Here is a 25083-nt window from a genome sequence, read left to right as displayed (position 1 = left end):
TCCTTTATCGACAGATTTAGAATGTTAGAGGGAAGAGTTGAGCCAAAAGAAAGTTAAACTCTCTTTTTCAAATTGACCCATAATGTCCTATTTCCTCTTGAGTTTTGATTAGGTTTGGTTTGAAAACTTAAATGTAAGCAAATTTTAATATAAAGTACTTTAACATGTGTGTTTCTCCCTACCCCAGAGAAAAGTTTTGCTTAGAAAAATTTCAATATTGAAACTTCGCCTTTGTTTTCCAAATTCTTTCTTTCTCTGTCATCTGCTTTGGCCAAAACAACTTGGTGAGTTTTCTCCACATGAAAATTTGTTGTTGTCTCCTCCAATCTGTGAATGGAAGAGGCAACCAATAAATTGATGGCACCAGGTCAGGATCAGCCACAGGGACAAATCCCTTCCAGTGTTACCTCCAAATCCCTCTCTGGTGCTCTGGGCATGGATGGAATCACCCAAACCTCCTCAAGCTGGCTAGAGCTGGGATGGTTGTGCCCAAGGAGAGGAGGAACAGGGGCAGGATCATGACCTGGGAGATCCCCAGGCTGAGGACCAAGTCAGCCCTGACAGTCTGCAGGGCCAAGCCTGAACTTGGGCTGTTTCCTCCCTCTCAGTGGGAGCATCCAGGGATTTCTCAGTGCCAGGACATCAAAGAGGACATTATAACCAGCTGTCTCTCAGGCCTAATTGATAGCAGGCCTCTTTATTCCACAAGGAGGTCTCTGAGGGAAGCAAGCCAAGGGAGATTGAAAGGAACAGAGGATCATGGATGTTCCAGGGTGTGAGGAGGGCAGAGACCACCTTCACCCCAGGGTGTCCTCCAGGGAGCAATCTCCCAGCTGGTCCAATCCCTCTCTCTTCCCTAAGGACAGAGTCCATCAGTGGACTCTAGATTGATTTGTCACCCAGGGGAATATTTAATGTCACCCAACTTGTTCATCTTGTTTACACAGCCCAGTGCAAGGGCAGGGCAGGGTGTCAGTACAGGCTGGGGGTGAAGGGAGAGCAGCCTGTGGGATGGATGAACATCAGGATGTGATCCAGCAATGTGTGTCCTGGAAACCCTGCTGCATCCTGGGCTGATCCCACAGCATGGATGGCAGGAGAAGGGGAGATTCTGCCCCTGTGCCCTGCTCAGGTGAGACCTCACCTGCAGAGCTGCCCCAGCCCTGGGGATCAACATCAGCAGGACATGGAGCTGCTGGAGCAAATCCAGAGGAGACCACAGAGATGCTCCAAGGGCTGGAGCCCCTCTGGAGCCAGGCTGGGAGAGCTGGGAATGTTCCCCTGGAGAAGAGAAGGCTCCAGGGAGACCTCATTGCAGCCTTCCAGCACCTAAAGGGCACTTTTAAGAAAGTTAGAGAGAGGCTTTTACCAGGGCCTGTAATGCCAGGACAAGAGGCAGTAGTTTTAAACTAAAAGAGTAGGTTGAGATTGGACTTCAGGGCAGATTTTTTTACAGTGAGGGTGGGGATGCCCTGGCACAGGCTGCCCAGAGAAGTTGCCCCATCCCTGGAAGTGTCCATTTATCAAGGCATTATTTGACCTTCCCCAATAACTGGAATAACTTTCTTCCAACAGAAAGTGGAATTGTCTGGATAGAAGCATTTTGTTCTCCATTCTCATCGGAGACCAAAAAGAATAAAAGACTCAATTTGCCATTGCTTGCAGCACTTCTGTTCTTCCAAATCAGCAGAATTGGTGTCCCATCCAGCACAGCTGGGTAGGGAAGTGTTGCCTTTTCCAGCAGCCAGGAGTGCAGGGCTGAAATGTCTGGTGGCATCCACGCTGCTGCAAAGCTCAAACCTGCCTCTGTTTGCATTTTCAAACCCTGAAAATGGCTATTCCAGGTCCAGAACTGGCGGTTTAGCTGCCTGCAGGGGATTGATTGCATCTCTTGCAATAAATTGCTGGGAAATGGTGCATTATATATGTGAGGAAGGAGTTAGAAAGAAAAAGAAAAAACCATGAGGCAGAGGTTAAAGTGGGAATGGAGAACAGATCCATCTGTGCAACCTCTGCCTTTCTCCTTCTTTGATGGGTTGTTCCAGAAGGTCCAGTGCTCCCCAGTGTCGATCCAGAGTCAGCAATAAATGCAAACCACTCACATTTGATCTTCTTGTTGTAATATTTAGGGCATGAACTCAGCCTCCTGCACGTCTGCAAAGCACTTGCCACCCTCCTGGGTGCAAGTGGCCCAAAGTGAGTGAAATATTTATGCAGAATTTACGAGATTCCCAAGTAGCTGTTGGCCCGCCAAGGAGGATTTCGTTGGGAAACGCCAGTTGGAAAACCAGGCGGAAATGTCCCAGGTTTAACAGCCTCCACTTCAATCACTACTCGTAGCTCCAGGGCAGCCCATCCATGCCAAGTTTCCATGGCTTTTTTACCATGCAGCCATCAGAGTGAAACCTTGGCAGCTCCGCGCTAACCCGGGATTGACTCCTGGATCCACCGCCAGTAACCTGGAAGCGCTGAGCATCCTGGCTCCAGAAGGGATTTTCTTGTGCTTCGAGGCTTCCTGCTACAAGTGTGTTCATTTGGAGGACTTGAAGACACTCCAGATAGCCAGATTCATAAATTCCAAGGATTTCCATTGCCTGAACTCCTGGGTGGCTCAGTCCAGGGAAAGCCCAGGGAATGTAGTTAGCCAAGGACTTTGCATTTTGTGTACACATTTTCTGTGGCTGTGGAAGCTTGGGGAAGGGAAGGGAGGAGGTTGTCCCACAGTGCAGATGCATCTAGTGGTAGCTGACTGTTGCCAGGGTTGTCTCCATGGATTAACAAGTGTTTCCATGTCAGCTGTGGTTGTCAGGTTCCATGGGATCCCTTTTAGACAATGAGGTTCTATGAGGTTCTTTAGACATGAGGTTCTATGAATTAATTTTGTTAGATTTGTAGTTCCTCAGAAATTTTCATTAATTTTTTATTGTTGGGTTTGGGTTTTTTGTTTGTTTGTTTGTTTGTTTGGGTTGGTTTTTTTTTTTTTTTTTGAAAGAAAACAAATATCAAACACTGAAATTTCCCCCAGACCAAGCACCTGGATTTCCAGATAGCTCTGTTCCTGAGCATGGATTGACACGTTCTGCAGAAGAACCAAGTCTTAACAATTCCATGTCGACACATAAAAATCACAGGGATTTGGGCTACTGGCTTTGCAGAATTGAAGATGGTTGGGGATGGGAATTGTCATAAAAGATGATCTTGTCTCTCCTTTGACCTCAGGTCAGAGGAAATAGATCTGTAAAATGAGCATGTGGTGGAGTATTTCCATTACATGGGAATTTCTGCCTGTCCTGCTGTTACAAAACTGGTTCCAGTGTGCAAATATTCTCTTTGCTGCTTAATGTAATCCAGGCAGAATCTGCATCATTACAAGTCAGTTCTGTACAGGTTGTCACTGAGGAACTCTTCCACCCAACAGCAGTGCAAGTGGAGAATGTGTGACTTAAATTCCCCCAAAATCCAATTCCTGATTAATAGTCCAGCTTTGCTGCCTCCTCTTTCCCAACAGCCCCATTGCCCCAGACTTGTAAGTGACTTTCTTTATCCCAGACTCCCATATACACACACAACACACACATCCTCACCCTTCCAGCTGTCTGAGAATGTAGCTGGGATGCCTGGAGCCTATCCCTGTTTTAAATGGATGTGTCACTATCAAGGAAGGACTCTGAGCTGACATTCCCATTTCTTTACCACATCAGGACTGGCATGCCAGTCTTTTCATTTGTCCATAATTTTCCCTGTGCATGGATAAGGCCACATCTGCTGAACAGCTTGCAGCTTTGCCTTCCAGAAGAGTTTTTATTTGGATCCAGGATCACTCCAGGCTCCATTTCATGCCTGGCAAAGAGCTCCTCCTTTTCTGCTCAGACATGGAGTTAATGGTATTAGGCAGGGTGTCAATATTGTGTAGCTACTTTTAGGAGGTATTAAAGATGTTATCAGACATGAGCAAGCACAACTCAGCTAATCTGAGCTTTCAGGCTGGGAGGACAGTAGAAAAAAAAAAATCCACCTGGAAAAAACTCATCCCTAGGAATTCATCATGGGGCAGCCACACAGCTGTGTGCAGCTTGGAACTAAATAAGCCCCACATTCATGGAAAATTCATCTGTGGAGCAGAGTGATTAGGGCTTCCAAGTGTAACGGGAGGATCCAAAACCACTCAGGGGTGCAGGGGAAAGCATCATCTCCAGATATCCAAGGTTAAAGACAGAGGTGCCAAGCCTCAGATACTCTGTGGTTTGGGCCCCTATATAGGAACAGGAGCCCAGACACCTTTTTCTTCACCCCAACACACACCAGGTTGGGGTTTTAAGGTTTTAAGGGCTTGATCAGTAGGAAGAGCAATGTTTTTTTCAAACAGCAGAAGTTGTGTGGCTGTAAGCAGTAATTACTGCCCCATTCCCAGCTATCTGGGGTCATGCACTCTGGAATTCAGACCACAGCATCCCACTGATGGTGTGGCCTGATAAATAATTGGGAGCAGCATCCATTGCCATGTACAAGTGGAAGATCTGGGATCAGGGGTCCTCTGTGCAGCCATCCAGGGTGAGTCTGGCTGCAGCTCCAGCTGGAGAGCTGGCACTGAGGAGTGTGGGTTTGTTGGCCTGCAGTGCTTGTGAAGATATTTCCTGAAAAAGAGCTCTCTTTCCCTCCTAGGCTTGTGCTGATGTGCTTCCCAGGGATATCAGTCTCAGGTCTCAGGCACTGCTCTTCCACACTCACATTCATCCTTACTATATCCCATAATTGGCATTCTGTCCAATTCATGAGAGATATATTTTTATTTTATTATTTTAATAGTATTATTTTGGAAAGCAGAACAGCTCTAGCTCTACAGTCTGAGCAAGGAGAGCAGGCAGGTTTTGAAAGACCCATCCCTCAGGGATTTCCCTCAGCACCCTGCAGTGAGAGGTCCAGGGGATATTAAAGCCAACCGAGTCACAGAGGGGAACACCTTAGGGAAGGGAATCCTGTGGAGGGAATGGAGAAACAAGGTGATCCCCTACCCACCAGCAATGCTGGTGATTGGAGCACCAGGATGGAAAACCTCCCAGTCCCCAGTGCTGATATTTCCAGGACTCCAATGCCTTGCAGAGTTTGCCAACTGCTTGCAGGCAGGGCTGCCCTGGGTTTGATTTTCCTCTTTGGGGCATGGCCAGGGATGAGCCATGAGGTGCCCTTTGGCACCTGTGCCTGGGACAGTGAGATGTCACCACAGGAAAAGCACCAGAGAGAGTCACTAGCAGATGCTGTTTGCTTGCCCTGACAGGAAACAGGGAATATTTTGATGGGGATCTTCAAACAGTGTTCCCAGAGAAAGCATTAGGTGTAAGAAGAGAAGGGAGATGTTTATTTATAATAAGCCTTTTTGGTTGTTTGGAGGTTTTTACTTCTCTTGATCTTGCTTGTACATATTCTGCTGGACTGAAGGGTGAAAACTCACAAATCAGGAAGGACATGTTATTTGAAAAGCTCTTTTTCATGATGTTTTGCATCAATGCTTCTGTTTTTCCAGCTCTTTTGGGGGTCCTTAGAACCATTCCCAGGTGGGCTTTTTGTCCCACAGACACAAAGCAGTATCAGCAGTCAGATATCCAACCGTACAAGGATACCAGGCTGCTCCCCACTGCTGTCCCTGGAGCTGCAGGACAGTTTTAGAATCTCCTAAGATCTTAACAGAGTGGTCTGGGTTGGAGAGAACCTCAGATCATCCAGTGCCACCCCCTGCCATGTCCAGGGACTCCTTCCACTGTCCCAGGCTGCTCCAAGCCCCGTCCAGCCTGGCCTTGGACACTGCCAGGGATCCAGGGGCAGCCACAGCTTCTCTGGGCAACCTGTGCCAGGGCCTCCCCACCCTCACAGGGAAGGATTTCTTCTTGATATTTAATCTACCCTCGATGTCATGCACTGATTTCCTCAGCAGCACAAAAAAACCTGAGCTTTGATGTTCCTGGGACCTGAATGACTGCTCACAGCTGGCTCAGCACTCTGCTCATGGCATTCACAAGGTCCTTGCAGACCTTGACATCTGTGGCACCAAGTGGCAGCAGCTTTCTTGGAGAGGAATGGCCCAGAAAGGCCTCTGCAGTGCTTATTTCTTCCCAGCTTTGTTTGCTCTGGGTAATTATTGTCGCACCAAAGGATATTATCTCCGGACGTGAGAGTGCGGCGAGACTAACCGCTCTCAAATATCAACAGCGCAGTTCACTGTAATTAATTAAATGTTGACATGATCCCCAACAAGCAAAACCTTCATTATGCTGAAATTAAACCCCCTGACACAGATGCTTGACTCACTGTCGGCGCCTCCAAGTGCAATCAAACGCACAGAAATGCAGACATCCCAGCACACGTGTGGAACACGGGGAAAGATCTTACAGCAGGGAATAAAGGTCACTGCTATTCCTAATTAAAGCAGTTTCTGGAGCAGGCAAGCAGTTTCTTAAATAGTTCTTGCCATTATCATGACTGCAGTTCCTCTGTGTCAGGATAATTTTTACAACTCTTCTATATTCAAGACCCACCACGGTTTGGGATGGAGTTTGGAGGCTTGGAGGGACTGACTGCTCTGTCTGCAGTGATTCACAGACACCTGCAGCCCCAAGCACCTCATTCAATGATTTCTTCGACTCCCCCATAACTCAAAAAAAAAGTTTTCTCCTTGGAGAGACACTCAGCATTAACTCAGGACTGCAAATAATGGAGAATCCCTGCCTCTAGTTATGCTTTTCCCAGTCGTTTTATGTCCTTGCTATTACAAATGACTGCTTTCTTCCCAGAGTAAATTTATCTAGCTAGAACTTCAAGCCATTAAATTTTTCAACCATTCGTGGCTAGATTAAAGACATGTTTGCTGTCAGAAACAGCTTCTCCTGTATTTCACCAGGAAGCATGAGCAAATCACTTCAATTTCTCCTGGATAATGTAACTACATCAAGACCCTTTAATCTCATGGTTTAAGTCGAGTTTTCCAGACCTTTATGTTGTTTTGTAGAGCATTTTCTGTCTCCTTGGCTTCTTTTCTGCTCTGTGGGCACAGAAAAGGGACATGATTTTCCGTATGAGTAACCTCAATTTTTCGGTCTTTCTTGGTCTGGTTCATCTGTTCCCAATCTTGGCTTTTTTCATGATCTGAGCATGAGTTGTTATTATTATTATTTCTCTGTGACATGCTGCTCCTAGGTGAATCACACCTGTCTTTTTGCCAACAGCTCTGACAGCCATTCTGTGAGGGAGGTGACTGTAAGAGCAAGTCATCAGCTTGTTCCTGGAAGGAAAAATATTCCTCCAAGGAAACATTTAACCAAAATATTCCCACATGCTGCTGTTCAGAGCGAGCACAAATGCTGATCCAGAACTGACATTATTGCTAATATATGCACTACTGGGGTTGATACTGGGAATCCTCATCTTCAGATTATATTTTCATGCTTAATGCCCAGGAATTTGATGAGAGTTCAATGTGTTCAACCTTTAAAATCTGTGACACAACTCTTCTGTTAGCAATCATCACATGGCTCAGCTTCACACAGTAGTACAAGATATTTAATTACAAACAGGTTGATAACATTGGAGAAGCAGGGCATTGGTGCTGTCTGAGACAGATGGCTTCAGTTGCCAGGGAATTTGCTCTTTTCAGTGTTTTGGCTATCTGGAGGCAATTTGTAGGGGATCTGCTTTGAAGGCAAGCTCAGTCCTGCCTCACAGCAAGTGGAGAGTCTCCTTACCCAGCCTTAAATTCATCACACAGAGACAGGACTGAACAGTTCTGCATGAAGATCTTCTGGCCAAGACATCCTGGGGACCCACTGGGACCCCCACAGCCTCCCCAGAGCCCCCCAGACCTTGCAAACTTCAGACAGCACTGCTGGTGGAAGTGCACAAGCAGAGCCAGTTATATATGGCATGGGTTTTTTGTTCCCTTGAAATAAAAACACAGCCAAGTGACCTGAGAGGGGGGTGGAAAGTCAGGAACTGGTTGGTGATGATGGAAAAAAAGAAGATAATAAGTTCCTGGGATGATTTCTTTCTTGAGAGAGGCTGTCCACAAAAGCAGCACTTTCTCAAGGAGGGGTTGAAAGCTTACCTAGAGTAATTTCCCTGGAATGAGAAGCAAATATGCAAAATTAGCATATCCAAGAGCTAATTAAGAGTCAAGGCCATGTTAAGGCAGGGAGAGTACCCCATGTGCCATGTCTGATATTTCTGAGCAGTGAGTGAAGAGCATGGGAAGCAAAGAGACTTGTTTATCCAACGAAAAGGTGAAAGAGAGGCACACAGAAACTCATGGGAGAAACTCAAAGTGCCACGAAAATGGAATGCAAATCTTCATCCTTTCCCTTCAGCTTCAGAAATTAAAATAAATAGGGGTAGGGCTGAGATGGAGCAGGAAGCATATCAGTGGAGAGAGAACCTCATTACCGTAATGAGACACTTTGAGACACTCATCTCTCCTCAGCAGAGATCCCCTTGCCCTGTGCAGGTGTTTAAACCAGCTGAATGCAGCATGCTTTTTGCTTCCCTCTCCTGAAATATCTCCTTAAAACTCCCTGTGGCTGTAGAGCTTGAACAAAACCACCATGGTGTGATGGTTGGATTGCTCCCATGTCTCTTGGTCCTTCAATCACTGCTGAATAACCAGATAAGAGTAACCTGCTCTAGTGGCATCCCTGCCCATGGCAGGGGGTTAGAACTGCATGATTTTAAAGGTTCTTCCAACCCAATCCATCCCACAATTCTGTGGTCACATCAGACTGATGACATAACCTTCCCTGTGGAGAGGAGGGAAAGGACAGAGTGAGAGGGATCCTTCACAGGCAATCAGTGCAGCATTAAACAGGAGAATTCATGCCTTCAAGTCAAGGGCTTCAGGAACTGTTGGGAGCGATGAGGATGTTGTTATCTCACCACTCCTGATATATTTTTGGAGCTCAGTTCCACTGACCCATTGTTTTCTGAGAGGGGGAAAAATGTCTCTTTTTGAAGTGAGATGTTTTTAGAGCTTCATATCAGCTGAAAAAAGTCTTTCAGGGCTGAGGAAAGACAGACCAACTCTTTGCTATCTCCCCTTACTGTTTCCAGGTTGGGGGAAAAGACGGAAATATAGTTTGGGGTTTTTTTTCATGTTTCCCTTCTTGTCGCTGAGAAAAACATAAAGAAAGAGAAAGCAAGCGATGAGAAACTGGATTTTTCCATGCAAGCTAAAGCCAAAAGGGCTGTGCCTTGGAGCCGAGTGCGGAAACACGGCAGGCGTTGGAGGATTTTCCCCTCTGAGCCTGAAAAGAAACAAGAATCCGCTGGCTGGTCTTGAATAACCCCTCCTGAGCCTGCAAAACCAGTCACAATTTTTCACCAGAGCTGAAAATATCCGCCTCCCCCATCCCTTTTTTCCCCCACCCTTTCCTCCGTGACGCCACGGCACCAAGCCTGGCGGTGAGGCTCTCTGGAGGATGCTGTCCAGCATCCATCAGAGCTGGCAGGGACAGGAGGGGACATGGGCTGCAGTGCCAGGCTCCACGGCCAGTGACGTCCTGTCTGCCTGGTTCTGATATAAACAGCAAAGCCCTCGGGGCTGGCATGGTGGAAATGGGCTGAGGAAGCTCCCACACTTCCCGTTGATAGCATTTTCCCAACGCTGAGATCCCAGGGCTGGTGAGTCCTCCCCAGCATTCCCAGTTGTCAGACACCACGGTGATCCTCTCACTGTAGGATCCCTGCAGATCAGTGGTGTCACCTGTGTTTGGTGACACCATCCCAGCCCAGGTGAGATCTGTTCACCCCGAGCTGCAAATTGAACTCGTGCATTTTGCTCTGGGTATGAATTTTTTCCTGAGTTGGGTTGGGCCCAATGAAAAATTGCCTTTTTCCTCTGTGCAGCTCAGCTCTGGCCTCGCTGTACATAAAATGCCATGTGTTCCCAGCAGGATTCAGCCCTTCCAAGGCCTACCCTGCAGCCAAATCTGATCTACATATTTACGAGCTTGTAAACAGGACGGGGCGGGTGAGTTCACATTCTTAGAAAACCAAGTGCAGAGAAAAGAACTTCTGAGTTGGAAAAACAAAGAGTAGTCTTGGGCCCGACCCAGGAGACACAGTGGTTTGTCAAAGACTTGGATGGCTTGCTTGAGAATCATTCCCCTCCATTCCTTTTCCGCAGGATTCCCCAAATTCACCTTTTCATTTGGGAAAAAATACACATTCTCAATGTTTCTGAGCAGAGTGGAGAAGGCAGTTTGATAGAAACATTTTATCTTGGCAGTGAGTGGAACCCAGACTTGTCTTTGCAGAAGCCACCAAAGAACAACAGTTCCTTGCAGAAGGAGGTTTAAGGAAGGTGTTAAAAGGAGCTGGACAGCAGAAGGCAGCTGGAGGGCTCACCATGAAGTACCACTGTCAATAAATGCAAGAAGTACGCTGGAAAAGACCATGGTCTCCAGATCTTTACAGTCTATGAAGCTTTGGTAAATGGTTCATGGAAAACCAGAGTACAAGGGAGCCAGCCAGTAAAAAATTATGAGGATTAGCAGCTTTTCATAGAATCATAGAATGGGCTGGTTAAAGATCTTGTTCTAGTCCTGGCCAAGGGCAGGGACACCTTCCACTATCTCAGGTTGCTCCAAGCCCTGTCCAACCTGGCCTTGGACACTTCCAGGGATCCAGGGGCAGCCACAGCTTCTCTGGGCAGCCTGTGCCAGAGCCTCACCACCCTATGAGCAATGAATTTACTTCTGGTAACTCATCTAAATCTCTCCTCTTTTAGTTCAAGAACATTTCTCCTCATCTTCTCACTGCCTGTGTAACATCAATGCCTACGGTTGGATATTTGCCTACAAGACATTCTACCTACGGCTTATTCCTGCTGGGATGGCAGCAACTCAGCTTGTCTGTAAATGTTTCCCTTCCCCAAGCTTCCCTTCCCACCTCTGGGAAGCTGTCTGTTCTTCCAGAGGTGTGCTCTGGGAAGAGGTTCCCTAGCTCAGAGACAGCACAAGCTCAGGACACTCCAGTTTCCAGAACAGAGAGCCCCAGGAATGCTCCTCTCTGAGCGAGCTCTGCACTGCCCTGGAGGGAGCTTAGCAACCCCACCAGGCCATTGTGTTTGTTCAGATCCCGAGCCAGATGGAAATTTTCTTTTTAAAGGCTGCCCCAAACATGTTTCCTCTGGTGAACCATCCCTGCACGAATCTCTGCTGTGCTCACTCCAACATCAGCACATGGATTCCAGTCTGCTTTCTGCTCAGACAGCAGGACAAGAGCTCTTGACATGCGACTCGGTTGCCCTGACTTTTTCCTTCTCTCAGGAGACTTTTTTTTTCATAATTTGCATCTGGTAAATAAGAACCTTCCTGATATGTCCCTTTGGGTTTGCCAGACTGGTCAGTCTTGACTCTTTTTTTTTTTTTCCTGATTTTATTTATGTCCTTTTGCTGAGTCTCATGGTTCTGAGGTTTGTTTTAAAGTCCCCTTTGGGGCTGGAGTCAGGCTATTATTTGTGAATCAAAGAACAGGCAGTTGGACACACATATATATCTTTCCCAAGCACAAGAGACACTGCAAAAATATTACCTTTAAGGGAGTCTGTACTAAAAGGCAGATGTCAAACGCCTACATCTTTGTCTTCCTTTTAATTTTGTGATTCATTTCCAAGTCCATCTTCCTATTGACCATGCTTTATTCACCACTATGTCCTGAATCTGCTGCCCAGCCCTTCCTCTTGGAGGATGAACCAAGCAGCTAAAAAAGCTATTCCAGGGCAGGGCAGTGTTGAAGAGAGTTAATGGACAGCTTGGTTTGAGGGTATGGGTTGGAATTGGATGGTCTTCAAGGTCCCTTCCAGCCCAAACCATTCTGGGATTCTCTCATGAAAACATTGCCTTTACCATTTGAAAGATTTATGACAGAGTTTGGTTTGCAGTCCAGGTCTGGTTTCAAGTTCTCTCTTCCTTTTCTCTGCCTAGTCCCACCTGAGTAGAGTCCACAGAGCTCCTGTTAAAAATCAAGAAGCAGGAAAAACTCATAGAATCACAGGAAACCAGGTTGGAAGGGACCTGAAGGACCATCTGGTCCAACTTTTCTTGGCAAAAGCACAATCTAGTCAAAATGGTTCAGCACCCTGTCCAGCTGAATCTTAAAAGTGGAATCCACCACTTCCCTGGGAAGATTATTCCAATGGCTGATTGTTGTCATGGGGAAAAGTTGAGTGCAATGGGAATATCCCCAGGAGTGACTTGTATCCATGACCCATCATCTTTTCCAGGTGACTTCTGATAAAAAAGAAATCACAATTTCTTTGTAGCTGCACAGTGATAAAGCCTCCCCTCAGCCTTCTTTTCTCAAGCTTTGGCAAACTAAGTTCTCTGAACCTTTCCTCACATGGCAGCTTCCCAATGCTTGGATCATCATCCTGGACCTTCTCCAGCCCACCCACATCTCTTTAGCCTGGTGGGGACCAAAACTGGACAGTCAGCAGAGTGGTTCAATGCCTTCTTCATCTCTGCTGGTGATGCTCATGTTGATGCACGTCTTCCTGCAGGGTGGCCCTCTCTTCTGAAGTCTCCACTTCCACATTCTGTTGGGCATCACCAGGAAAAATCATCAGGATACACCTGATCCCATCATCCACATCACTTATGGGGATATTGAACAGCACTGGGAGTGATATTGATCCCACTGGTGACAGGTTGACAGTTTGAGAAGCTTTTTGCCACCTCTCCCTGGGTGTGCCCTGTCAGCCTGTGCCACATCCACTGCACAGACCACTTGTTCAGAGCAGAGTGCATCATTTTCTCCAGGAGGCTGTGGAAAACCATATGGAAAACCTTGGAGAAATCCAGTCAAGATGCAGCACTCAGAGCTTCTTTTGGTGGCATCCACCACATGCTGCTGGTAGAGTTTCTCCCTGCAGACCTTGGCATCAACCCCTTTGCAGCAGCAGGCCACAATTCCTGAGTCATTCCTTTATTTGAAGCATGACTTTCTTCTCTAGAGATCCCTCATGAAAGATGGAGTGTGTTGTATTCCTCTCAGGGCAGGAAGGTTTCCTGCATGGGACGTCCAAGTCCTTGTAAGGAGGATGCAATGGATAAAATGACCTTCTGGGGATTTTCTGCTGCTGCTTTCAACTGAGTCCCCAGTTGAAGGGTCAGTGCCCTTCCCAGAAAGATGGCATATAATAGGATTTGGATTATTCAGCCTGGAAAAAAGAAGGCTTTGGGGTGACCTAATTGTGGCCTTCCAGCACCTGAAGGGAGCATATGAGAAAGATGGAGAGAGACTATTTACAAGATCATGGAGTGACAGGAAAAGGGAGATGGATTCACACTGAAAGGATCACTGGATCACTGGATCCCTGGAAGTGTCCAAGGCCAGGTTGAACAGGGTTTCGAGCAACCTGGGACAGTGGAAGGTGTTCCTGCCCATGGCAGGGGGGTGGAATTTAGATGATCTTTAAGGTTCCTTTCAATCCAAACCATTCCATGATTGTATGATTGAACCTTTTTTGTGCCCCCTCAGCTGTCAATAATTATTTCACAAAAGCACATTCCCAGTGATATCCAGCAAGTTGCAAGTTTACCTACAGCTTGCTCAGGAATCAAACTAACTACTAAGAGCAGCTATACTGTCAAAAGAAAAAAATAAAAGAGAAGAAAAAAAGCCAGTTTATGATCTCAAGGCCCTGGAGCAAGGGCTACAGAGCAGAGCAGAGCAGAGCAAAATACTGTGTAGGATCTTGCCTGAAGCCTGTCTTGTGCCCCATGCAGTTTTCCCATGGTCCTACCACATAATTCCTGTCTTGTGGAGTTCAGGATCCCTAGCAGAGCAGGGGGTGTTTTGTGGCAGCCCACCAGAGTGGATTTGCAGTCTGGAGCAGAAGCTCTGCATTCCATGCCCTGTGATGTGGCACTAGGGCATATGGAGGTGGTTAAGGAAGCAGAGTCTGCTGGGACAATGCTGGGGGGCTGCAAAGTCAATCCCTTATATTTTTTTGAGGATGGCTCTGGAGTGAATTGTTCCCTAGATTAAATTTATTTGGAGGGGTCTGGCTGGACCATGATAAGCACATTAACACTGTTCACAACCCTTGAAATTACTTGAGAGGTTTCTCTTGAGGAACAGTGTAGATGAACTTGTGTTGTTCCTCACCTCCCCTTCCACTGGTGAAATTCTTCCAGTGATCAAAGCCCTGTCCTGCACAGGAGAGAAACTGGTGCATGGAAAGCTTTGCCAGCATCTCTGAGAGGATCAGACCAGCAGATGCTTATGGCATTCAGGGTGAAATCCAGCAGGATACCCATGATGTGGTGCCCATGAGCCGGGAGTCTGAGTCCAGTCTTTTGAAACCTGGTGTGATCCATCTGTCCAGTAACTCTCACTCAGGATGAGATGGATCACTCCACTCTCACCACAAAATCTGCCCTCTAAGCCACTGTCTGTGAGAGGAGCCCCAGGGCCTGCTCTGATGCCTAAATTCAATTGGGTGATTCACAGGAGAGACACACTTTTCAGGAAATTTGATGCCTTAGAAACATCCTCACAGCAATTACTCCCATCAGATTCCCAGGATTGCTCTGAGAAAAGCTCCAGTGAGCTTTGAGGGGAATGAAGGGAAATTTTGGTCAAAATCCTACTGATGGCGAGCAGCTTAGAGGAAAGTTTTGGAGAACATCTCAAGGACCATACTCCTAAAGGCTGTGGCACAGGTTTGGGGGCCATGAATTTGACAGCGAATGACCAGAACAAGGCTCTGCTGCATTATTCTCCTCTTGCTGGCCCCAAAACCACACTCACACCTCAACTTTGAGATCCTGCTTGAGACTGCTGGTGTTTTTCAGAGCCCTTGACTGATTTCTCCTCCCTTTGCAAACTCCCCACCACTGCCAGAAAAAAGTTTCCCTGATCTCCATCACACCACAGGGACCCCACACACCAGGTTATCACACCCCACCATGGGCTGTGGCATGGCCAGGGGGTCTCCAGGAGCTCCTCTCCAACCATGGCCTGGGACACAACCCTGTCCAGAAGGTCAGCAATGGTCAGGGGATGGTGGCTTCTCCCTGCTTTCCTTTGGGCCAGACGAGGATGCAGAATTTGAAGCAATGCAGAGAGACACGCAGGCAGCTCGTTGGGGCTTTCACTGGGAAGCTGCTGCTTATCTGTGACACTTTTTATGGGGTCAGCTGGCAGGCTGAGAGGCCTGAGGAATTCCAGCCGATATCCCAACGCCATCGTCCTCCAGGGAAAAAGCCCGAGTGGCTGTGAACATGCTGTCCTCCTGCCCAGGCCAAGCAGCTCTTGGATCCATCCTAGCGGGGCAGTGAACTCCCTCATCACTCCAAGACACGCCAAGGAGGTGTTAACCCTCTAGGGACCCTGATGTGCCTGCAAATACCCAGTGGAGGTGGTTAACAGAGGAGGGAGGAGGGGGGAGAAGGTTAGGAAAGACCAGTCAGGGTCTGATATTCCCAGTCCCACACGCTGGGAGAGATCCTTGCTGAAATTGAGTCCATTCTTCCATAGCTTGGCAGCTGCATCAGGGAGGCTGTGCATCATGGGGGTCTGGGAAAGAGCTATCAAGGAGAGGTGCAAGCTGGGTATTGGGCAGAAAGGGGCATTTCATTGTTATTTTGGAGCAGATTTAATCCATTTACTTTGTGAGGCTCCAAAAAAAAAAGTGAGATTAAATTTAGATTGGATACAAGGAAGAAGTTTTTAAATACAAGGGTGGGGAGGACCTGGCACAGGCTGCCCAGAGAAGCTGTGGCTGCCCCTGGATCCCTGGAAGTGTTCAAGGCCAAGCTGGATGGGGCTTGCAGCAACCTGGGATAGTGGAAGGTGTCCCTGGCAATGGCAAGGCGTGGAACTGGATGATTTTTGATCTTTAAGTTTTCTTCCAACCCAAAGCATTCTGTGATTCTCTGACTTCCTTTGGCCAGGAGAACCCACAATGGTGCTACCTCCTATGCCAGGGATTTTTCTATACCAGCTGCAGTTCTCTTGACTTGCTGCTCTGATACACCCCAAGGTAGTCCTCAATCCCCTCCTGAACCTCTGAGGCCACATTCAGGAGCAGCTTGGGTGATGGGACACCTGTCCCCACCACATTCCTAATCCTATATATCAATTTCTGGAGCTTCCTAACTCAAGAACAGAGTGGTTTGCACCTTGGTAGATTTTTAAAAATCATTTTCCACGAGTTTGGCCAATTAATTTTTACCTCCCGCTTGCAGGGACATCCACAGCTGAGCAACCTGCTGTGAGATGAGCCATGTCCTCTTCTTCTCTGTTCCTGCCAACTCCCATGGAAGGTTCTACCTTCCATCTCCTGTGATGACATCTGTCACATCCAGCTCTCCGTATTTTTTTCCCAAGCTCATTCCTGATACAAAGCCCACACCAAGTACAGCAACACCTTTATTAGTGTTGAACAGTCCTGCTGGTCCTTGCATTTCCAAGTCCGTGATGGGACAGCACTGGGACATGACTTTGTCACTTTGTTTTTCCCACTTGCTCTCGTGTCTGCAGCATTCCTGCGCCATGGACTATTCATGCTGCAAAGCAGGGACCTTTCAGAACAAGGATGCCCTTGCCAGCTAAGCCTGCTCACGAATTCTGGCTGTGCACTGGGAGCCAGGGCCAGAATTTAGATTGGACTGGCTCCATTTGCATTGGTGCATTTGTCTTTTTTTCTTGTTTTGCTTTATTTTTCTGAGCGCTGAACGCTGGGACCAGCAGCTCTCCGAACAATCCGAGTGATATCACCTTCCAGTGAGTCATGGGGAGCGCAGGGTGGAGAAGGGCAGGCAAGGAAAGATCATGAGATTGAGTTAGCTCAAACAGCCCAAAAAAAAAAAAGAAATGGGATGTGTATTTGGATATGTGAAGGGCAGATTGCATCCACTGCCACCCACCACAGAGCGTCACCATTTTGGGAAGCATGCCCATGGCTCCAGAGGTTTTTACCTGCTGGATTTTCCCCAAATATGAACAGGGTGATATTAACTAGGAATAAAAAAAATAACATGAGCACACACTTTATTGGCTCAACTTTCAAAAAAAAAATGAATTTCAATCTTCAGATCATGTTTCGTCTGTGACTTCAGTCACTTTGCAAGGGGCAAACAGGCTTTTCCTGAGCTCACCTGCAGCTGTCTAAATTTCTTAATGGTCCTGAAGATAATTATTTAGGGTTACAACAGGACCTGCAGCCCTTGCCCTGACCCAGCTCTGTCAGGTTCAGATTTTGTGAGATGTGGGATGATCTTTTACAAAATGATGGAAGGAATAAAGTCCCCAAATGGACTGTTAAGACCCCAGCATTATTATTATAAATTCTGATGGATGTCCCCAGGGTGGGTGTCACCATCTCCTCCTCCCTCACTCCATGAGATCTTGAGCTGGATGCCCAGGAGAGACACCCAGAGTGATTTGAGTGTATTGCAAAAACTTCTCTTTAAACAACATCAGGTTTCCATGTTGCATTGTGACACAGATCCTACAGAAATTGTTCTTCCTGTTCTATGATGTTGCCCTGTCGTGGCTTTGATGCTTTTAGGGCCAGATCACCAAAAATTGCTCTTACACTGAGATACCAGGCTGAAGTGCTGGTGCATCACTCTGCGTTGCTATTCCTGATATTTTACTCACATTCTCTATTTCCTTGGACACATCCTTCAGTGTTTCCTGAGCTCTTCAAGTGTCCATCACTCAATACTGCCTTCCACTTATTTATACAGGAACTGTTACAAAGCCCAGCCCAAAAACCCTCAACGTGGTGTTGCATATTCATGAATATGAAAACCCGAGCTGATTTCTTCCATTCTTTGCTCATTCCCTAAAAAACGCCCCACAAATCCTCTTACATGCAGACTCCCAGTGCCCATCAAAAATTCTGATGTTTCAGTGTGTGCAGAGGAGCTGTTCTGAGGACTCCCTGCCTAGTTCTGTTCATCCCAGGGTGAGGAAATGAGGAAACTGTGGATGCACTCAGGACACGTCCCTTCCAAGGGGCACGCTTATTTGCATGGGAATGAGGATGGTAATGAGCCCCTTGTCTTCAGATGTACACAAGGTTCTAGCTGGGTGAAAACCAGCCAAAGCTGAAATCCAGAGAATTCATAGCTTCTTTTGCTTTTCAGCTTGTGTTTTCTATCTGGATGCAAAAGACAAAGCGCGTAGTACAGAAAGTGCATTGTGTACTGAAGGGCTAAACACCAGATAGAAGTTATTATTATATCGGGCTGTTTAGGCAAGCACCAATCTCTTAAGTAGCCTGGCTCAAGCAGTAATTACCAGTTGAATTTAAAAAGAGACCCTTCTTTTATTTGCTTTGTTGCCATAGTTTTTTGTTTTCTTTTCCTCTCTCTTGAAGCTAAAAAATGCTCCATAGAGCTGCAGCTCCTCTGAGAACCCCAAGCACACTGCAAACAGGGTTCACAGCAGTTTTGTGAAGAGTTCATGGTAATTAACCCTTTCTCCAGTGGGGAAACTGAGGCAGGAAACATCTCCCAGACGAGGGAATGAGCAGGATTAATTGTTCAATGAAGTCCTCCACCTTCCTAGATCCTATTTCACAATATATCCATGATTTCTGTAGGTCCAGGGGGGTGGGTTGGGGGCACTGTGGAAAAGGGAGATGGTGGAAGCCATGGTGGGATGAAGAATGGAGGAGATACTACATGGAAGGCAACGAGGGATGGCCTCAGCACCACTGGGGTGCTCAAAGCTCCTGGCTGTCACTCAGAGAGATGTTTCTGCTGGGGTTAAGATCAAATCTGGAGATCCCAGCAGCCCAGAGCCAACCTGTAAATCTCAGCACTGTGCACAGGAGAATAAACTCCTTTAATCTGAAACAACCAAGGTGGGGTCATTGCCTCTACAAAACTGAGGTCTGTGTTAAGGAGCTGACAGGGAAGATGGAGAGAGGCTATTTGTGAGGGCATGGAGTGCCAGGACAAGGGGGAATGACTTCAGACTAACAGAGGGCAGGGTTAGATGGCTCCTGGGAAGAAATTCTTCCCTGTGAGGGTGGTGAGCCCCTGGTACAGGCTGCCCAGACAAGCTGAGGCTACTTCTAGATCCCTGGCAGTGTCCAAGGCCAGGTTGGATGGGGTTTGGAGCAATCTGGGATAGTGGAAGGTATCCCTGCCCATGGCAGGGGGTGGAAGCAAGATCATCTTTGAGGTCCCTTCCAACCCAAACCATTCCATGATTCCATGATCATTGCTCTGTTCAAAGCCAACTCCAGCAGCTTCTCATTAAGCTGCAAATACCTTTATTTCCATGAAGGCTCTGAGTGTTCCTAGCACAGAAATGTCAATCCTGCTCACTGTCCTTGTTCCATGCCCCCTTCAGCATGGAGGGGGCAGCCAGCCTGAGCTCCAGCCCACCCTGGGTGAGCCTCCAGCAGATATTTAAGTTGCTTTCCCTGCCCATCCACCATAAAATGTTGGTATCTGTCTGTCTGCTCCCACATCCCCGTGATGGAGCTGCCCACGTACCTAATGTTGCGTCTGGCTGAATTTCTCCACTTTTTAGGGATGGGTGTCCAACAGCTTTGCTGGAACCAGTTCTCTGAGTTTCCTGGAGGATGGTTTTCCTCCAGCAAACAGCCTGGGGAGCTTTTATGTAGTGTCAGTCACGAACTTCTGGCTGCTGGCACCTGTTTTACTGTTTTGACACCAGGCTTTGGAGCACAGGGAAAATAATAATGATACCTGGAGTTAATGTTATTTACTAAAATACAAATTAATGCTCAGTCACATGGTGGCATGGTTTGTCATCAGAAGCTAAAATTAAAAGAAATCAAGGCTGAGTCAGAAAGTTATTTCAGATCTGAGTGGGGAATGCTGTGTTGAGGCCATGTGGGAGCAACACTGACATCTTCTGGCTCAAAAACAAATCTCCAGCTTTTTCACCATGAAAACTGCTGGGAAATTCCACAGAAGCTTACAGAGGGGTTGGGTGGATTAAAGAGTTTTCAAGTGGCAGGGACAAGCTTTGGGGCAGTGGCTGTTATCTGAGGGCACTTTAACAGCTCACTTTAGCATTTGAACAGAGGGTGTGTGACACTGAAGACCCAAAATACATGAGACAAGGAGGTGAAGAGATGTTTTTCTTCTCTCAGTGCAGGTGACAGGGCTGGATCCATACTTTTATGCTGAAGTCTGTAAATAAGGCAGTGAATGACCTCAAAATCACATTCCACTAGGCCAGGTTGCTCCAAGCCCCATCCCACCTGTCCTTGAGCACTTCCAGGGGTGAGGAGATACGATTTCTCTGGGAAGCATGTTCCAGGGTCTCACCACCACCCTTACCACCTTACCCTGCCTCACCCTTCCCCATCCTCTAACCACATTTCTCCCAATCTCTCCCAAGGTTCTTTCTTCCCATCCCTGAAGCCCTCCGAAATCGTCTTCAAGATCATCTTCTGGCTGGGATACTTCAACAGCTGCGTGAACCCCATCATCTACCCATGCTCCAGCAAGGAGTTCAAGCGCGCGTTCATCCGGCTGCTCAAGTGCCAGTGCCACCGCAGGAGGAGACCCATCTGGAGGGTCTACGACCACCACTGGAGAGGAGCCTCCATCAACAGCTCGGCACAGGACTCTGAGACAGACCTGAGGCCCAGGATTAACACCCTGAACAGCTCCTTCATATTTAACTCCTCCTTCCAGGAGCGAGCCGGTAAGAGGCGAACGCTCAGCTTCAAGGGCTGGAAAATGCTGACTCCTTTCCAGAAACCAGCATCCACCCAGCTGAAGGAGAAGATGAACAGCCTTTCCAACAAAATCCGAGGTGGCTCCAGCAAAGGGGGGGTGACAGCCACCTACAAGACAGAGGTGGAATCTGTCTCGATTGGGATCCCTCATGATTTCACAGAAACCATCGACTACCAAACCCATGACTTAACAGACTGCTGTGGGCTGAGAGAAACAGATATTTGAAGCCTCTGGGGCAGCTGTCGATGGTTTCTTTAGAGGTATCCAGCAGGAACATGGAGGGATACCACCTGTGAGTCTGTCAGGCAGGCTGGAAGCAGCAATCAGGTATTAAATGCAGTTGCCCAAAGGTTATCCAAGCATCCCCCCCGAGGAGCTCAGCCCCTTCTGCGGGATTATGGGCTCCTCAAATTAGAGCCAATGGCATATCCCATTTTAACGAGCCACAGCTCGTTAGGGGAGGTGTGGATATGGCCTTAAGGCAAGAGCTGTCTCCTCCAGTGGATGGTTGCCTTTGTCTTTGGAAGAAGCTGTGCAATTAAGGGAAACCAGGATGCCTCCTTTGCCTTAAAAACACCACCGTGAAGTCTAATGGAAAGATCCAACCCCAAAAGTTGCCAACCCTGCCTTAGTTCATGTGATCATGTTTCCATCCAGAGGCAACCTCCAGGAAGGACATTGCCAAGCAGGAGCTGGCAGCTGATCCTTCAGGTGGTGGGTTGGGAGCTTGTAGGACCCAAACAGGACCTTCAGATGAGGCCTTGGTTTGGTGGGAGAGCAGACTGGGCTATTCCCAAGCAAGGTGGAGGAATCCCAGCTCTCAGTCATCATCTCTGCCGTGGCCACAGCTTTGCCCCTTCCACATCACTTAGTTTTAGGCCAGAGGAGTGTTCCAGTTGTGTACCCTGTTGCCAAGGGATGTGCAGGTCTCTCTCCTCTAATTCCATCCTGTGGAAGCATTTCTCATTTCACTTTCCAGTGAAGCACTTGCAACCCACCTTGCTTTGGTGAACATCCATCTGTGACACACAGAGAAGCCAGCTCCTTTTGGTGTCAGTCCTCCCCAACCTTTCCTGCCCCCTTCTTGCTCTCGTTGCTTCTCTCAAAAAGTGCAGGATGAAAATGCATCCCAGGGGCTTCACTCTGGATGAGAGAAAACAGCCCCAAGTTGAGCCAGGGAAGGTTTAGGTTGGATATTGGGAAAAATTTCTTCACTCAGAGGGTGGTCAGGCACTGGACCAGGCAGCCCAGGGCAGTGGTGTAGTCACCCACCCTGGAAGTGTTCAAAAGACGTGCAGATGTGGCACTTAGGGACACGGTTGAGTGGTGAATGTGGTGGTTAACGGTTGGATTCCATGACCCAAGAGGTGTTTTCCAGCCTCAGTGATTCTGTGATTGTGTGAGGCAGGTCCTCAGCCAGCCTGTGCTGTGGCTCAGGAAGGGTGGGATGGCTGAGTTGGGAAGTTTGCATTTCTACTGGCCACAGAGCCCAAGCTAAAATGGAGCTGAGGTGCAGCTGGAGCTCCCTGGAGCAGAGAGACCTTCTCCCCAGTCAGGGTCACACTCTTCTCCCAAGGGACTTCCCACATGCCTGGCACATCAAACCTTTGGTGGCTGCCAACCATTGCCTTGGTTGTGTCCACTAACACAGCCAAAAGTGATGACAATAAATGTGGTTTTTTTCCCCACAGTCCCAGAGTGTGACCACCCTCAGGAGGGCACCACAGCCTCCTCTGGGAAGCTCAGGGAGCTGGAGCCATGACAAGCCCACCTTGGCCAGGCAGCTTAGAAAATGGTCACCCAAGCTCTACTCGGCCATGGATTGCAGGCAGTGGTTTCAAAATTCAGACTGGTTTGATGAAATTTCAGATAATGAGCCAAAAGCAGCAACCATAAGGTTAAGCCATGAGCAGGAGACATGGAGGTGATGGAGGCAGAGGACAGATCTGAGGGATCTCAGGGAAATAAAGAACAGGAATGTTCAGCCCTGAGGGGTGGAAAGAGGACACTGGACATGTCCTGGGTGGGAACTGCTCCACATCAGCTCTGCCCCTCGAGCCATGAGGCGTCTTTGGTGAAAGTGCCTGCAGCACATCCGGCTAATCCCACTCAGGGTGGCTGCCAAAGGAAGATGAAAGGCTCCCAGGCACAGCAAGCAGAATGGCACCTTTCCCTCTGATGTTCTGATTTGCTTTAAAGGAAAACAAAACAGAAGGGAAGCTGGACTTTTTTTATTTTTTTAGTCTTTTGTGCAGTGCATTAATGCCACAGGATATCTGGAGTTGGCCCTGTCTCAACACCCTTAATGCCCTTTACTTGATGCTGGACTCCAAACTGGACCAATTATTGCACAAATACCAGCAGATTTTGTCCAGATATTTCCCCCCCCAGCAGCAAATCCCAGCATTTACACTGAACCCAGGCTCAGAACCACCTGCATCTCAAAACCAGCCTGAACTTGCCAGCTCAGCTCAGACTCAACAGCCCATCTCTCCTGTGGGGAGATTTTTTTTTTCCCATTTCTTTGGCTTTTAAGGGAAGTGAGACCTTACAGTGATGCTGGGGTGACATGAAAAGTCATTTTGGAGTGTAAGGACTGCAGCTGCCCCTGGTTCCCTGGGTTTTTTTGGGATCCTGATGGGAGGCACTGGGGATGTGGCAGAGAGGGGACCAGGGAGAGTCCATGAGTGCATCCATGACCAGACACATTTTACTGTGTTTCTACCCATCTGTCATCTCAAAAATACCAGGAATTCTTCTACAAATGGGCAAACATCCTTCTCTAAATGAAGATTCAGCAAAATCTGGCAAGCAGTGCATTGCCATAAAAGAGTTGGCATTATTGCTTGCACTTCTCCCTCATCTTTTCAATATACTTTTTGCTTTTTTTTCCCCCCCTCAGTACTGAAATATTTACATTTACAGCCTCCAGTCCCTTGAAATCATCCAGAAGGGAAAAAAAGATTAGCCTGGAGGTTTGCTGCCTCTCCATCCCAAGTCTTCACAGACCTAAAAGGGAGAAAATAAAGTCAGTTTAAGCACACACATGACACACACACACACATAAGTGCCCAAATTCTGGCTCACTTACTCCCTGTATTTGATCTGACCCCAAGGGATGCCCTGGAAGATGCTGCAGGGAAGCCTTGAGCTCTGCTGTGTTGTGTTCAGGCAAAATATTTGGTTTTCACCCTGCTTTCCTTTGGCATCTTGAATGAGAAGCAGTGCCAGGACTGGACTCTGAGGCTGCTCATGCAGAGCTTCATTTAGAGGAGACAGGGATGTCTTTGCTGGCAGAAGGGAAGGAAAATGTTGCATGAAATATGACCTGAGTATCTGAAATTGAGCATTTCTCCTTGAATCCCTTAATTTCCAAGCTCTCCCAGGTTTGGGAAAACAGGCTCAGGTTTTCAGGAGGTAAATTCAGTCTGATCCCCCAGATTTCCCTGGACCCACGAGGGTGTGACCAGCAGAGGGAATGGCCCTGTTCCCACAGATTTGCCAGGCAGGCCACTTCCCAAAGCTCCTGCACCTCAGTTACCCATCAGGTCCCACCTCATTGCACTGGCTCCGTGTCACAATTGCGTTTTCAGATCTTGCTGCTTCAAGGAACCACAAATTGAGGGTGGAAAATGAGCTTTTCTGTCACTGGACTCTCCCAAGTCCACGAGGGAAGGAAGGTCCCCATCAGCCTGAGCTGGGCTGCAGCTGGCTTGCATTACTATTGTTTACAGTGTGTATATAAGTGTACATTTTCTTTAGCAGAACATTGGAATTTTTTATGTATAGATTTTTATTTTTCATCCCCAGATGTATTTATTAGCCGGAGTATCTCTGTTTTGTGTTTCAGGTTCTGCCAGATTGATGTAAACTCTATGAAACAGAATGCACATATTTTTGTTTGTTTGTACCAAATACATGCACAAACCTGTCTAAAATGCTGCTGTGAATTCATTGCTGTGTCTGATTTTTCAAACAAGGGTAGTAGGGGATGAAGGAGGAAGAAAAACCTGAAAATTATCCACTCTTGCTTATTTCTGAGACAATTTTTTTTTCAGTTTCAGAAGGATAATCTTTCCCACGTGGAAGAATTTATGATAAAAGCAAGTCAGGAGAGGACACTCTCAGTTTCTTGACACACAGGGATGAAGGGATTGCACCAGCCACATCCAGAGAGGAGCTTTATATTGGATATTTGGGAAGGAACTGTTCCCTGTGAGGGTGGGGAGGCCCTGGAATGGATTTCCCAGAGAAGCTGTGGCTGCCCCTGGATCCCTGGAAGTGTCCAAGGCCAGGCTGGACAGGGCTTGGAGCAACCTGGGATAGTGGAAGGTGTCTTGACCATGGCAGGGGGTGGAAT

At 47.6% G+C, this 25083-nt stretch overlaps 1 protein-coding gene across 1 annotated transcript in view; it reads left to right on the top strand.

Moving 5' to 3' along the window:
• The window catches only part of ADRA1D (adrenoceptor alpha 1D), a 40123-nt gene extending 15462 nt beyond the window's left edge, over nucleotides 1-24661 (top strand). Inside the window, exon 2 of the mRNA XM_085059502.1 lies at nucleotides 20380-24661. Within this exon, the coding sequence (XP_084915628.1) occupies nucleotides 20380-20948 (569 nt within the window). The 3' untranslated portion in view covers nucleotides 20949-24661. The remainder of the gene's footprint in view (nucleotides 1-20379) is intronic.
• Nucleotides 24662-25083: the final 422 nt, after the last annotated feature.

Source organism: Lichenostomus cassidix, chromosome 4 (assembly GCF_008360975.1).
Source record: "Lichenostomus cassidix isolate B80296 chromosome 4, HeHo_3.0, whole genome shotgun sequence".
NCBI lineage: Eukaryota > Metazoa > Chordata > Aves > Passeriformes > Meliphagidae > Lichenostomus > Lichenostomus cassidix.
This window is presented reverse-complemented; position numbering and strand designations above follow the sequence as displayed.